Source organism: Ammodytes marinus (genome assembly GCF_949987685.1).
Source record: "Ammodytes marinus genome assembly, chromosome: 16".
Taxonomy (NCBI): domain Eukaryota; kingdom Metazoa; phylum Chordata; class Actinopteri; order Uranoscopiformes; family Ammodytidae; genus Ammodytes; species Ammodytes marinus.
The window spans coordinates 13690368-13703650 of NC_137220.1; the positions used below are offsets into that span (position 1 = coordinate 13690368).

General features: G+C 44.1%; 2 protein-coding genes across 3 annotated transcripts; one reads left to right on the forward strand and one right to left on the reverse strand.

Annotated features, from left to right (window-relative positions):
* Positions 1 to 157: 157 nt before the first annotated feature.
* On the reverse strand, positions 158 to 10016 carry rfx1a (regulatory factor X, 1a (influences HLA class II expression)). 2 transcript variants are annotated; one of them, XM_080044740.1, is made up of 18 exons: positions 9898 to 10016; positions 7955 to 8338; positions 7590 to 7699; positions 7407 to 7502; positions 6604 to 6701; positions 6127 to 6499; positions 5191 to 5372; positions 4486 to 4605; positions 4194 to 4327; positions 3958 to 4076; positions 3403 to 3509; positions 3140 to 3291; positions 2421 to 2518; positions 1758 to 1907; positions 1207 to 1415; positions 636 to 789; positions 504 to 549; positions 158 to 416 (listed from the first exon to the last, which is right to left on the reverse strand). In XM_080044740.1, exons 2-18 carry the CDS (start codon positions 8316 to 8318, stop codon positions 256 to 258), a joined length of 2673 nt encoding a protein of 890 aa, XP_079900866.1. In that variant the 5' UTR covers positions 8319 to 8338; positions 9898 to 10016; the 3' UTR covers positions 158 to 255. The 2 variants fall into 2 exon arrangements, with proteins under 2 accessions (XP_079900866.1, XP_079900865.1); XM_080044739.1 differs by having other exon boundaries at positions 6076 to 6499.
* A 1971-nt stretch (positions 10017 to 11987) lies between these two features.
* rln3a (relaxin 3a) lies at positions 11988 to 13065 on the forward strand (the record flags this gene model as incomplete). Its single annotated transcript, XM_080043561.1, has 2 exons — positions 11988 to 12147; positions 12779 to 13065. The coding sequence occupies 2 exons, from the start codon at positions 11988 to 11990 to the stop codon at positions 13063 to 13065; spliced, it is 447 nt and encodes a 148-aa protein (XP_079899687.1).
* Positions 13066 to 13283: the final 218 nt, after the last annotated feature.

Below are 13283 nucleotides of genomic sequence, written 5' to 3' on the forward strand. Positions count from 1 at the left end.
GTGTGTGTGTGTGTGTGTGTGTGTGTGTGTGTGTGTGTGTGTGTGTGTGTGTGTGTGTGTGTGTGTGTGTGTGTGTGTGTGTGTGTGTTTTGATTGTGTGTGCGTAAACAGGTGGAACAGTTACAGTATGCAGCAGGAGCGAGCACACACATTTACAAGATCTATGTACATGTGTCGAAGGTATAAATTAGTGTTCTATGTACATCTGCGTGCATGTGTGTGATATATGCTATCAAGCCATTACTAGTAGTGTAACTAGTTGTCAGCTGATCCGGTGGTGAAGAGGACTCTCTGGTCGGTTCTGGCCAGCTTGGCAGGCGGCTCCAGGGACTCTTCTCCTAACATGGCCACGCCGTCGGGGAGGGTCAGCTCCTGACCATCATCATCACTCTCCTCTTCCTCCTCCTCGTCCTCTTCTGGGGATAGACACGGGTAAATGAGTCACAAACAAGTGCCTGAAGCGTGACTGTAGTAAAGCCTTCAATACGGTAGACGGGACTTACCTTTGTCTGGGTCCAGCTGGCTAAGACCTCGGCCTAGACTGGCAAACTAAAAGGCAGGGAGGGGAATGTGTTAGCACTGTAAATATGGCTCACATTATATTTTCTAGCTTGTTTACATTGGTGTGCTCGTACCTCTCCCATGACAGCAATGGGGGTCTCTCCTTTAGCCTGGGCCACTCTGTGCTCTATCAGGTAGTACATGTACTCGTCGTACAGCAGGCGGATCAGGTGAAAGGAACCGAAACTGGCGGCGCTCCTCAGTGTCAGGTCCCTGATAACCATGGAGCTGGAGAGCAGAAATGGATTTGGAACTGAGCCACTGGTACACATGTGTTCTGCTGCAACTACATCACCTCTATTGATGATGAAGTATTTCAGTGCTTTTCTGACACAAAGTTTAAAATGATTAAATACGTCTGTTCCTCACGATCCTGTCTCTTCTTTTATGCGCAAAAACACAGCCTAGGATCTGGAAACTGGTATGTAAACAAAAGGGCCCACTGTAGCTAGGAACATGCCTGTTTACAGAGCCTAGGCTGTGTATTAACACAGGTAGTAGTGGACGTTGAGGAGAGATTCACTGATTTTGACATAAAGTGATTCTTTGTAAACAAGCATTCTCCAGAATTGCTGACCCAGACCTTTAAAACTCAGGGCAGCGGCAAAGAGGGAATAGCAATTAAGTTAAATTTTCGCATCGCACCTGTAAAAGGACCACTTGAGCAGGAAGAGCTTGGCGGCCTTAGGGAAGGCAGGGCTGTGCTGGTAGGGCTTCAGGACCTGGGAGACCACGCCATCCAGCCACGCCGCCCACTGCTCCAGAGAGTTCTGCTGCTGCAGGGTCAGCTTGAAGTCCTGCTCCAGACGCTGGACAACACGGTCTTCACACCGGCACACCCATGAAGCCTGCTCCTGCAAAAAGTGCACAAGAGGAGGGCAATGTGTCGGTAGTAAGGCACTAGTTGTACCAGTAGGGGGCAGCACCACCAACTAAGATTAGTCAATTCAGGCAGACAACACTTAAAAACAGGAGACTCAGGTTGAAGTCTCTTTGCGTCTAACCATGTGCTCTACCCGCCCGGGGAGGAAAGAGGAAGACAAGACTGAGATTCTGAGAAAAAGCAAAAGAGCGCGGTTTACATTTCCTGGGTAGGCAGGTTTCAGAAAAATGGCAGAATAACTTAACACATAAATGCAATAAACCACAAACCCTGAAATGCTGCCAGGGCACAGCGTGTGGAGGCTTAAACCAACCTGGACGTTAGCAAAGTCGACGCGGTTGAGGTCCGAGAGCATCTGGCTGATCTGGGCCGTGTTCTGGAGGACAGCACGGGCGGCCTGGGCCAGGTGGTTCAGACTGGTGTAGCGACGCAGAGTCTGCGCAAATGCATTGGCTGATGTTACCTGAGAAAGGAGAAGAGGGTGAAAATGCATTTTACATTAAGGCACGCACACCTACACATTTCTCTACAAATAACCACCTGGCAACTGTTTTTGTGTTGTTGTTTTTTTGGCCACATACGGTGAGCAATGTATGCTCAGCTCTGGCCTGGGCAATAATGAGAAGAAGGGACATGGCATGATCAAGTGTTACAGTCCTAACCTTTTAACCACCTTGTTCACAGCACATAATAGCTGTCAGGATCAAAAGTCCTGATAAAGTACACAATTTACACTGTAAAAAGAACTTCCTAACAAGACTGTTTCTATAACAGGCTTTGAAATTGTGCCCATTTATTTACACACAGGCTGCAACACAGAGCTTATTGATTATTGTATTGCACCTGCAATAAGTCTCATACAAAAGTGTGTTTTTTTTTTTGTTATGATTGACCCCCCAGACCTAAAAAGACAGCTTTCTCCCTGGCTCAGAGAACTTGTTGTTCCAGCGAGCCACTACATGGGGAGTGAGTGTACCTTGATCCGGACCATTTCCTCTGGGATGTTCATCATGGCATTGGTCAGCCAGCTCTCCAGGCTCTTGGCAAAGTTGCGGATGGCTTGTGTTAAGGCACCTAAGGGGAAGAGAATATTAAGAGATAAGCGAGTTTAATACCAAGAGAAGCTTTCATCTTCTTATCTGAACCCTCTGAGAATGCACCAGGGTATAGCAAAAGCAAATACCTTGTGCTTGAGTCACAGAATTTCTGGCAATGAGTCGGCCAAACTGAAATTTCCGCCGTGATTCTAATAAACATTGAAGACAAAGACCTGGGAAAAGGAAACTATTTCTATGGCGTCCTGCTGCACTGCTGGAGGATACACATGAATCGTTCCCCTTTCTTGTAGCAGTTTTCAAAGAAAAATGTAAGGTCTGGCTAAAACTGAAACTGAAACAACTACAGTAAATAACAAGAGTCATGTTCTAAAGTAGCAGCTACAGTAAATCAGTTCAAATGGTACAACCAAGGAAAAGGTCCATTCCGAATAGTTAGAAAAAGAATAGCTCTTAATCTCTAAAGGCAACTGTAATTATTTGTGTCAATACTGATAGAGTGGAAATGGTATTGTATCTAAAAAAAAAATAATAATCTTTGTGGGGTCATTTCTGAGATGAAAATATTGTTACATGATATTTGTTATGTGCATGATCTCTGTTACTAAGGTACATAGGTAGACTTCTCATGGCAGCTTACTGGGGATGGGCCTGAGGACATCAGGGATGAGGATTTCCACCAGGCCCTGGTACAGGCTGTTGTCACAGTCGCGGCTCCAGCGCAGCACTGGATCATATTTGCACAGCAACACCAGGCAGGACTTGGGGAGGCGTTTCTCTGATTCGTCGTGTCTGCCAACACACATACGGTTTGAATTTATTAAATGGAACTGCTGCTGCACCGTGTACCCGGACAAGAATGTTACATTGAATGTTGTTGACTCTTAAGTTTCCACCACTCACACAGCCAACGTGGCATCTCCATCCTGACTCTGGCTGAACCTCCAGAAGGTTTTCCACAGAGTTTCCACCAAGGTAAACTGCAGGTTGACCATCACATCTAATATGGCCTGAAAGAACGCAGAGGAATAAAAATCATATTCATTGATAACTGATAATAAATAATGGGAAAAAGGGGCTGTAGATATCAAAGGACCTTACTTTCAAGATTGACTGAGTACTTTTAAACCCACCTTCTCCCTTAGTTGTCTGAAAATAAGACTTTTCTATTTCCCAGTAAACTTTAATTTACTATAGTAATAGTCCAACTAACTTTATAAGTAACATTGGGTACTTTCATTCAAAGTAGTCTTCCACTGGGTACTTTCATTCAAAGTAGTCTTCCACTGACAAAAAAACAACTAAAAAACAAAGGCAACCCTAAACAATAGTCAAGACTTTTTTAGACTTTAGACTTTAGACTTTATTGTCCCCAAGGGGAAATTCTTTTCCACATCACATGTACATTTATGGGCAATGGGTGCCCATCTGCTTAGCAATGTCCCTGCAGTAAGTTACCTCACAGTGTTCTCTGTACAGCAGCTGGAAGCTCTTTATGTGCTCCAGCTCAATGCCTTCTGGCAGAGGCTTCCCCTGGAGGTCGATGTCTGGGAACTCTGGGAGAGTTCTGGATGCATCTGGAACACAAGACCAGAGGACATTTCATATTTTATTACATGTTGTGTGTATATCGTCTTTTCGCTAATAACACCTATCACACCAGTAGGTATTTGCTCACTGTTAGCTGAACTCACCTAGGAACTGCTGGTACTGCTGAACCTGGGTGCTGATGTCCACCTGCCCTGACCCCTGCTGCTGTTGCTGCTGCTGGCCTACTCCTGATGCCGTGCCATTGGTCATCCCCTCTACTTTATGGACGGGCTTCAACCTGACAGGACCAGTGATAGAGCGCCTCAGAAAACGGACATGAAACATTCAGATCCACACGAAGATGATGAATAACTAACGTGAGACTAGATGGAAAATTTCTGTTATTTTACAGAAGCTGTTTGGAACCGTGAAGCAACTTAAATAATATGTGTGTACCTCTGTTTCTGTGAGAAGGGTTGCTGCCTCATTGCCAGATGTTGCTGGTCTTCCATCAGACGGAGAAGAGAAGAGCCTGCCTTGATCCTCAGCCCGTAGTAGTGGTATTTTGAATTACCCCTGTCAGGAACACAAGAAACAGGTTTTTATAAAAATAGGCCTGTGCTGTCCATCATAGTAAATCTATAGGGGAGAAACAGGAGTACGTGTGAGGAGAGGGTACATGTTGTCTTTGTAAACCTATGGCAGCCCCCCTACACATACATAAATAGTCTATAGACAGAAATATATAATGTCTTTATTTTCCTAAAATACAAAAAGCAAACATATAGAAGTGTTTGACTAAGCCCATATTACCACATTTATTAAAAGTCAGTCTCACTTGCTCACCCATCAAACTCACTCACCCACACACATGCTGTCCGTCTTCATCTCAACCCACATGTGTTGCTGCAAAAGGCAAATGATTTGCACCACCCCCAAAGAGCTTTATAGATTTTTCTAGAAAATCTCCATTGGTCTATTGTTGGAAACCTTACATGATCTATAAGCATGTTTAACATACAGTGCATAGAAACAAGATGTGTATGCCGCTGACGGGGAGCTTATAGGCAAGCTGTGTATGAATGGGGTTTAAGTGGGTTTTGTGTGTGGTCTATCACGTCCCCATACACCTGAGTTTGGGTGACTGATGGCTGCTCTTACCGTGTGCCCAGGCGTCGTGTGCGTAGCCCCATGAACACAGATCTAATGAGTTTCCCAAACGAGGCAGCATTAACAGGCTCTAGTTTCTGCTCCTGACAGTGCAGCAGGTAGTGGCAGTAGAGGGTGGAACGCGGCAAACTGACTCCTTCAGCTGTCTCATAGTTGTCCAGCAACCACTGTACCTGACACGCAGGCAATTAGGAAAAAGAAAAAAGATAGCTGGAGCAGTTAGCAAAGCCAATATACACAAACAGAAAAACACATCAAAATATATGCACACACACACACACACACACACAAAACAATGCACACTTATTTGCGATCACATTACCCACGTTTTTCAGATTAATATTCATTACATGCTGCCCACTTATTAATACATGATACAACCACAAATGAAACAAATCCATACACATCTACTGTTTGTCGAGTATTTGGGAATGAAAACACAAATATGTTTGTTTGCGTGCCGTGGCATACAACCTAGGTATGCAATGATTTAATGATCTGCAATACTGATGAGATGTTTGCCAATGAACCATTTAGCATATGTGATTTAATAGGATGATTTTCGGATGAACAATAGGGCATTTTGGGCATTTCAGACAAATTCAAAATGCCCCTTGACACATGCACTGTAATTATATGAAAATGATGAGGTCATGCTTTTGTTTTTCTTTGAGGAGGAAATCACAGTTAAAAACTGCAGTAACCGCTAATTTTGACGTGATCAATACTCAACAGGCTTATATTTTGTAAGACGACATTTTTAATTGTGCTTTCCACTGGACAAAACTATGACGCCATGAGCGTGGGTCCCCAAAGGGTTGTGTGGATGAGAAAAAAAACGAGAAGAAAATTCCTGCGCTTGGCGCCTCTGCATACCTTCTTGTCTGCCGACGGCACGCTACTCTCCTCGCCCTCTGTAATACTCACAGTGGCTGGAGAGGCGCGGGCGTTGTGTGAGTAGCTCTGACTGTTGCCGGCTGCCCCTCCGCTGCTGCTGCCCAGCATGTAACCCCCCTGGATCACATAGCTGCCTGCTGCGCCGCCATTGGTGCCAGCACCTTCACCTGCCCCATTGGTAGTGCCACCTGTGCTCACCACTGTGGCTCCGCTCCCTGATGCACTAGTGGGCTGGGCCACAAACATGGACACACCCCCTGTAGTGCCGCTAGTCACAGAGACGGTAAGAGGGGTCCCAGGGGTGGAAGCCTGGGAGCCAGATGTCGGCTGCCCTTCATAATACTGGGCAGCTGTGGTCTGGGTGTACAGGGGCGTGTCAGTGTAAGGGAAGGCGCTGGAACGTCTGGATGAAAGACATGAAAAAAATACATGTAAGGACAAAGAAAACTGTAAAAAGAAAAAGATAACCGTTCTGTGGAGGAAAATTACGGACAGTTTTATTCTTACATGGTGCTGGTGGTGTAGTTGGTGTCTCCTCCCTCCACATACTGCACTTGATTGGCATACACATGTTGCACTGGCACTGGTGTGAGCTGCTGCTGGACCTTGAGAGTGACACACACACACACACACACACACACACACACACACACACACACACACACACACACACACACACACACACACAATGAATCATTTTACGCCTTGTTAGACCACTAATGTACAGTTTACCTCGCCTATTATAACTGCAACACATTACTTTGCTTCAGGCACAATCTTTTTTTCCTTAACTCTATAGCAGCAGTCTCCCTGTGTGTCCCTGACCTACTTGGATAGCCTGCAGTGGAAGCTGGTCAGGACCTGAGCTTGTGACTGCAGGGTCGCCTCCTATCTCTTTCTCAGCACGCACAGAGAGCAAGTAAAGAGACTGGTAATACTGAAGGAGGTCCAATGGGAGGTATAGGGGCTTGCCACAGCACTCTTGTATGTAGTTCGCTGATGCCCAGGCCTGGCACTCAGGCTGTCCTATCTCATGATGCAGCTGCTGTTCCTCTAGACTCTTATCCTCCACTAACGCTGTCACCTCGACACTAGGAAGGAACTGGAAGCCAGCAGAGGGGCAGGTTGAACCATAGACGTGATCAGTTGACTAATACTTGGCTAAAATGTGAGAAGGTTGTACGGTTTTGGATCTACGTGTGATCCCACTTTTTGTGAGGAAGCTGCCATGACCTGTGTGTGGTGGTAAGCGACGGTGAATGTGATTGTCAGAAGTCATGTTTGTGTTACTGTGTGTGTTTTTGTCTTACCTCCGGGCTGATATGAACAGGCTGTAGACTGGTGACACTGAGCTGGGTGCCTGGCTCAGTCTTGGCTATCTGAGAGGTGGCCTGCACCACGGATCTCTGCTGAGACAAACTTTCTGTTTAGCTCTAAGAGTCAAGGAAGCATTTATTTTCATTAGTGCGTTTGGGTGTGCGTTCATATTTTACCTGTTGGGCCACCTGTACCTGCTGAACAACCTGCGTGGGAACTCCTGTCTGCACCACAGCTGGAGGGGGACTAGAGTCTGAAACACTATCACTTGAGTGAAGGGAGCCCTCTGAAAGACAAAAAGGGAAGTAACAATATTGACAAGTTGGTGACCTTATTTTACATTTCATTAAGGTTGTTGATGTGCTGCAACTGTCTAAGTGCACCATCACTGGTATATTCCATCACAAAGAGGCATTGGGTAGTGAGGCAGCTAAAGTATTAATGTAAGGCAGCTAAAGTGTAGACCAGGCCACAGGCCTACCCTGGCCGGTAGTAATGCCAATGGCATATGATGTTATGCCTGATGTTCAGTAACCCTTACCTGTTACTGTAACAACGATGTACTGAGGTGTGCTTTGAGCATTTCCAGACTGTGTGGGGGAGCCCTGGATCTCTGCAGTCACATACTGTGTGTGAGCTGGCTGGGCCTGTTCCGTGCTCTGGGTTTGAATAGCAGCTGTGGGCTTCTGAGTGGCGATAGAGGCTGCAGGATCAGTGGGACTGGTTTGGCCTGTGGGTGTGACGACAGTGGGAGTGACCACGGTAGTCTGAATCTCAGCCAGAAACTGGGGGGCTGTTGGAGGGGTGGAGCTGGCGTCAGGTTGCCCCGCCGTGATGGTGACAACAGTAGCACCCTGGGGTTGGGCTGCTGGCTGGATCTCACCCACGTAGCCTGAGGTGGCCATTACAGGAGCTGGGAATCACCCTGGTAAAGAGAAACAAGAGGCTAGTGATGCAACTTTAGCAAACATTAGCTGTGAATTGGTCAAACCAGTATTTATCCTGGGACTGTTTCACTGTATCATCATTTAAGGCGAGGCAAGGCAAAGGTCAAATAAAATAAAAATCATCTGGAAGGCTATTCCAGTTCCGAGTTGCATAATGACAGAATGCTGCTTCACTGTGTTTTGTTGAGACAGGTCAGCTAAAATAGATAGTTTTAATTTTTTTTTTCGGGTTAACAGCTTAGTCAACATTTGATATCCTGGGTGCATTAGATAAGGAAGAGTTCTACATTTGCATGTTTTCTTCAGTAAGGGGCTATTGCTGAAAGTAGGTTACCACTGTATGTGGCTGACCTGGGTGGATGTGGGGTGTGTGAGGGGGGCATTGACGGGAACAAGCACTTCGGTGTCTCATTACCTGTAATGTGATCACACAGTCAAGCCCAGAACACGTTGAGGGGAAAGTCCCTTAGCACATGTTTGCATTGATACTGTACTGCATTGTGAGTTGTGGTAATAATTATTTCACACAATTACAAGGTGATTACACCTTCACTTTGTCCCTAATTTGTGACTTTTAGCCTATCAACGTATGAACATCATTGTGTCTTCGATGGATGATTAACTAAAAAAAAGATATCACAGACGAAAATTGGTTATTATGAGCCACATCTGTGTTTTTGTAAACCAAATAAGCGTTTTCTAATCCATATCCTACATTTATGCTCAACTGCCAACCAGACACCTTCAACTCCATAAAATCACCTGCCACACGCCCTCCTTCACCACCACGCCCATTAGCTGGATGTTAACTGTTAGCCACCTGCACCGGCTGGTTCAACTTTCCATTGTCGCAAGATTATATTACAGTTGCCCCCAGTTGTTCCAACACAGCCCCTGACTAAACACCACCCATAAACTGTCCTAAGTAGTTACACTTTTATATTGGATACCCCAAAACGCTCTCCCTTTTAGTTAGTAAACGTTGCCTACTCATGGAGATCTTTTTTATTGAGGCGGCGGCTGATAAGCGATGTGTTAAACTGCCACAGACTGCACGTGACTTTAACGTTAAAAAAAATAACGAGTAGCGGTTACTGGGTACTCGTTCCATTTTATGTGAGCGGTCTCGAGCACACAGCCTGTCGTGTCGTGACAGCACCGATGCTAGCTACCTAGCAAAGCTACATCGGTCTCTATAACAACCGCCATTTTGTATCTTTTTGCATTTTGACATCGCCATAACAACGGCCTGTCTGAGTATGCATCTGTGTCTGCGTCGTCATGGCAGGCACACTTCACTGTCGCTGGAATGAGCAGCGGGCACAAACCACCCCATTCAAGAAACGGACTCGGCTGATTATCAGTGCGACCGGTTACGAGCTAACGTCAGCAAGCAATGTAAGGCAGTTGCCTGTTATGGCTACTGAAACAACAAGGGAAAAGAGCAATAGCACAATCCAGCTTAAGCACAATTGGACATAAAATATTTCCTATATGTAAAGACCTTCACCTCTGGTTCCACGTGTGTATTTCCCACCTGTGAAATGTCTTCTTTTAATTTTTATGGCGGATTCGGTTGTTGTTGTTGATTCTCGTTGCTGGGTTCTTGTCGCCAGGGCTACCGTGGCTATGGCGCTTCGTCCTCACCAGGGCAACTGTTGCTACCCACCCGCTTCTACTCCCTCCCCCTGCTTTTCTCTGATTGGCTGAGTCCTGCCAAATTGCCTTAAAGTGACACGAACAGCACATTTTTTCTACAAAGCCTTCCACGCCCATTTGTTGAACATCCTTGTCCATCATAGACATTAAAATTTTACAAACCACTTTCACTGGCAGAGCATCTCTGCCAGTGAAAGTAATAGGTTCACCTTTGTGCTTATCAAAATTCTGCAGTTAGTGATTTGATAGTATCATAGAAGCTAGAAAATGTAAGACACAGTTGCTATAGCCAATACAATTAGGCCTACTAAATCGAGGCTATTAACCAGTTGTCTTTGGGAATGGGACATCTGTCTGGTAGGCCACATCTGAAAAAAAGGCAGTTGTGTTTAACTAAGTCTTCCTCTTTTAAATATTTTATTTTAGAAATATGTTGGACACGTCACCTGTCAATATTTGTACTGGAGCTAGAATAACATTATGAGGTATAAGTGAGTGATACTGGATACGCACTCACTTCCTCTTATGTCATCTCACTTCATCTGAATTCTTTATACTTCAGGAAGGAATGTTAGCACTAGTACCAGTTTTGCACAGAATTGCAAACTTCTCTCATTTATGACTATTTTCTGTCTGCACATTTTTATAAAATTAGCTATAGGATAAAGCAAAACATCTGACCCCCGACAAAACTATAAATTAGCCTATATAAATGTATCTACAGTGTGCATTGTCCAATAAAACATTTATTATAAGTAGCTAATACGGGCAATTGAATTTTCATATTGCTCCCATGGCCTCCGTAGGTCACTCCTGTGACACTCTGGTAATGAATGCCAAGGTGGACACCTTCCCAAAATGCCATTTTGTTTGCTTGTTATCGTCACATTAATTACAAATTCATCATCCCCATTCTAATTTCCTGAACAAACGACCTTTGACTATGTGGATACACAGATAAAAGTGTGTATTATTTCTTTCTGACTCATAATAAGACTTCTATGTTATCTGACTTTTGAAAATGTCACTGCTCCTGTCCCAGTTCACCTTTTGGCAAAGGGATGATGGAATAAGCAATTTATAAATGAAAAGCAAAATTATACACATAGAAGTAAAACAGGTTTTGGTGTGGATTAAAAATGGCAAAACTGATGTAAATAATAGTGATAACAGTCACAATGGCCTATATCCCTGTAGTGGCGTCAGAGGGTGTTAAATATATCAGGGGAATTCATGCAACATGCATAATTTGGGCTGGATGGTTAGTTTCTGTGTTCAGACAATGCCAGTCTACATATTTATTTTAAATGTTTTAATTTGCCATTTTTATTTTTTAAAGAAAAAGCTATGCATATTACACACTAATATGCTAGGAGTAGGGGACACGGTACCACTATATTTATTGATTTAGATGCTTGCTAAATAAATTGCTGTGCCCCATGGAAACCAAATATGGTACAGAGTTGGCCAGTATGCAATATAGTCTATACCATCACATAAACTCACTTGTTGCCTTTGGTTGACATCATGCCAGCATGCTCCGCGTGTTCACTCTCACAACATGACAAAAAAAGAAGGGTTTTAAATACCAAATGTTACTGGGATTTGATGAAGTCAAAATATTGAGGGACATAAAAGGTAAACAAAAGTGCCTCTAATGTTGAATCACAATTAAATCACTGGGTCCTCTGACATACTGGTTCATTAAACCACCTTTGGTCCGCTTTTTGTCTCCATAAAGGTCTCTGACTATCTCTCTTTCTAATCAGTTCTTCGCTCGGGGAAGGCCTGCATGCGCAGTATGCATGTTTCCCTTGCAGGGCTCCAAACCCCTTTATAAACCACACCTGGGTCACCTAAGAAGTCACAGCTCTCGCAAAAAGGGAGGCAGAAAGGAAAGTGCTGCACAAGCCAAAGAATCTCCTGTCATTTTAACTGCTGCTTTTGCTTTATTTCCTTTTGTGAAGAATGTGGAAAGCTATGGTGCTGGCTATGTGTCTGCTGGTGACTGGGGTTCAGCCCATGGACGACCCAGTTTATGGGGTGAAGCTGTGCGGCCGTGAGTTCATCCGGGCGGTCATCTTCACTTGCGGTGGCTCACGATGGAAACGTTCCCTCAGGAGTCCAGGTGAGAGGCTCATTGCGCTTCTGCAACATTGACCATTTGAAACTTTTTTCTGTGTGTGTTTTTGTATAATAATCTGGGATTTCTCTGTGAATTGATATATTTCCTTCTGCTCATTTGTGATTGTGTGCAATTGTGCTGAAAAGCATATATCAATGATAACTCCAGTGGGGAGACATATGGCATTGGCAATGCTGATTGACAGAAAATAATTATATTTTTTTTATACACACCATTTTTATGGAATACTTTTTGTTGTTTTTGGTATTGTTAGTCGGTGTGTGACTCTTGCTTCAATCCTCATTAATAACATAGATGCATTTTGTTGAGCTTCTTACTAATAAAAGAAAATTCCTGAATGTTTATTAAATCTTTGGACCCAATGTTCATGCTACATTTGTTAAGGACAATTTGGCATTTCCCCCAGAAATATCCCTGCAAATTCTGACAGTCTTTTCTTCCATAATGTTGTTAGCTTTTTTTCAATAATAATAACAACAATAATTAATAATTAATAATTAATTATTAATTATTAATTATTATTAATTATTAATTATTAATAATTGTCAAGGTCAAACTATTGTTTCATCCCTGGGTGTAAGATAAAAAACATTTCTATTCTCTAATGGTTTAGGCGATGTTGTGGAGGACCCGTTCAGCTTCGGTCAGGAGAAGTCCTCGGAGGGCATGAGTTCCAACCCGGTGGTGGAGAGTCTCCTCCTAAGGAACCGGGATCTGGGCTCCACAGACAGAGACAGCCTGGAGGGAGTGTTTAGCAGGCCGTCACGCTCATTCATCACTGTGGAGATCCTGGAAGCCCTTCGCAAAGCTGACCGCAAGGGCCGGGACGTGGTGGTGGGCCTGTCCAACGCCTGCTGCAAGTGGGGCTGCAGCAAAAGCGAGATCAGCTCCCTCTGTTAAGAGTCGACCTTGAATAAACTGGCAGAGACAGAAATACACACGCTCATGCAAGCATGCATGCACACACACAGAATCTACTATACACTTTACCATTTTTTTGGCATTGACAGCTAAATACTGCAACTGAAAGTTCACAAATGCTTTGTTAAAATAATTTTACACCAACTGCATAAAAAGTCTCTGACGTCCAATCCTGTTTGTAAATTGTAAGTAGACCA

Excerpts from the sequence above, each read along its gene's own strand:
- rfx1a (XM_080044739.1), bottom strand. The coding sequence starts at position 8,318 with ATGGCCACCTCAGGCTACGTGGGTGAGATCCAGCCAGCAGCCCAACCC. Across the intron at positions 4,328-4,485 it reads CCCTTCTCACAGAAACAGAG|GTTGAAGCCCGTCCATAAAG; the intron begins GTACACACATAT and ends TGGTCCTGTCAG. Across the intron at positions 3,510-3,957 it reads TGTACAGAGAACACTGTGAG|GCCATATTAGATGTGATGGT; the intron begins GTAACTTACTGC and ends GCGTTCTTTCAG.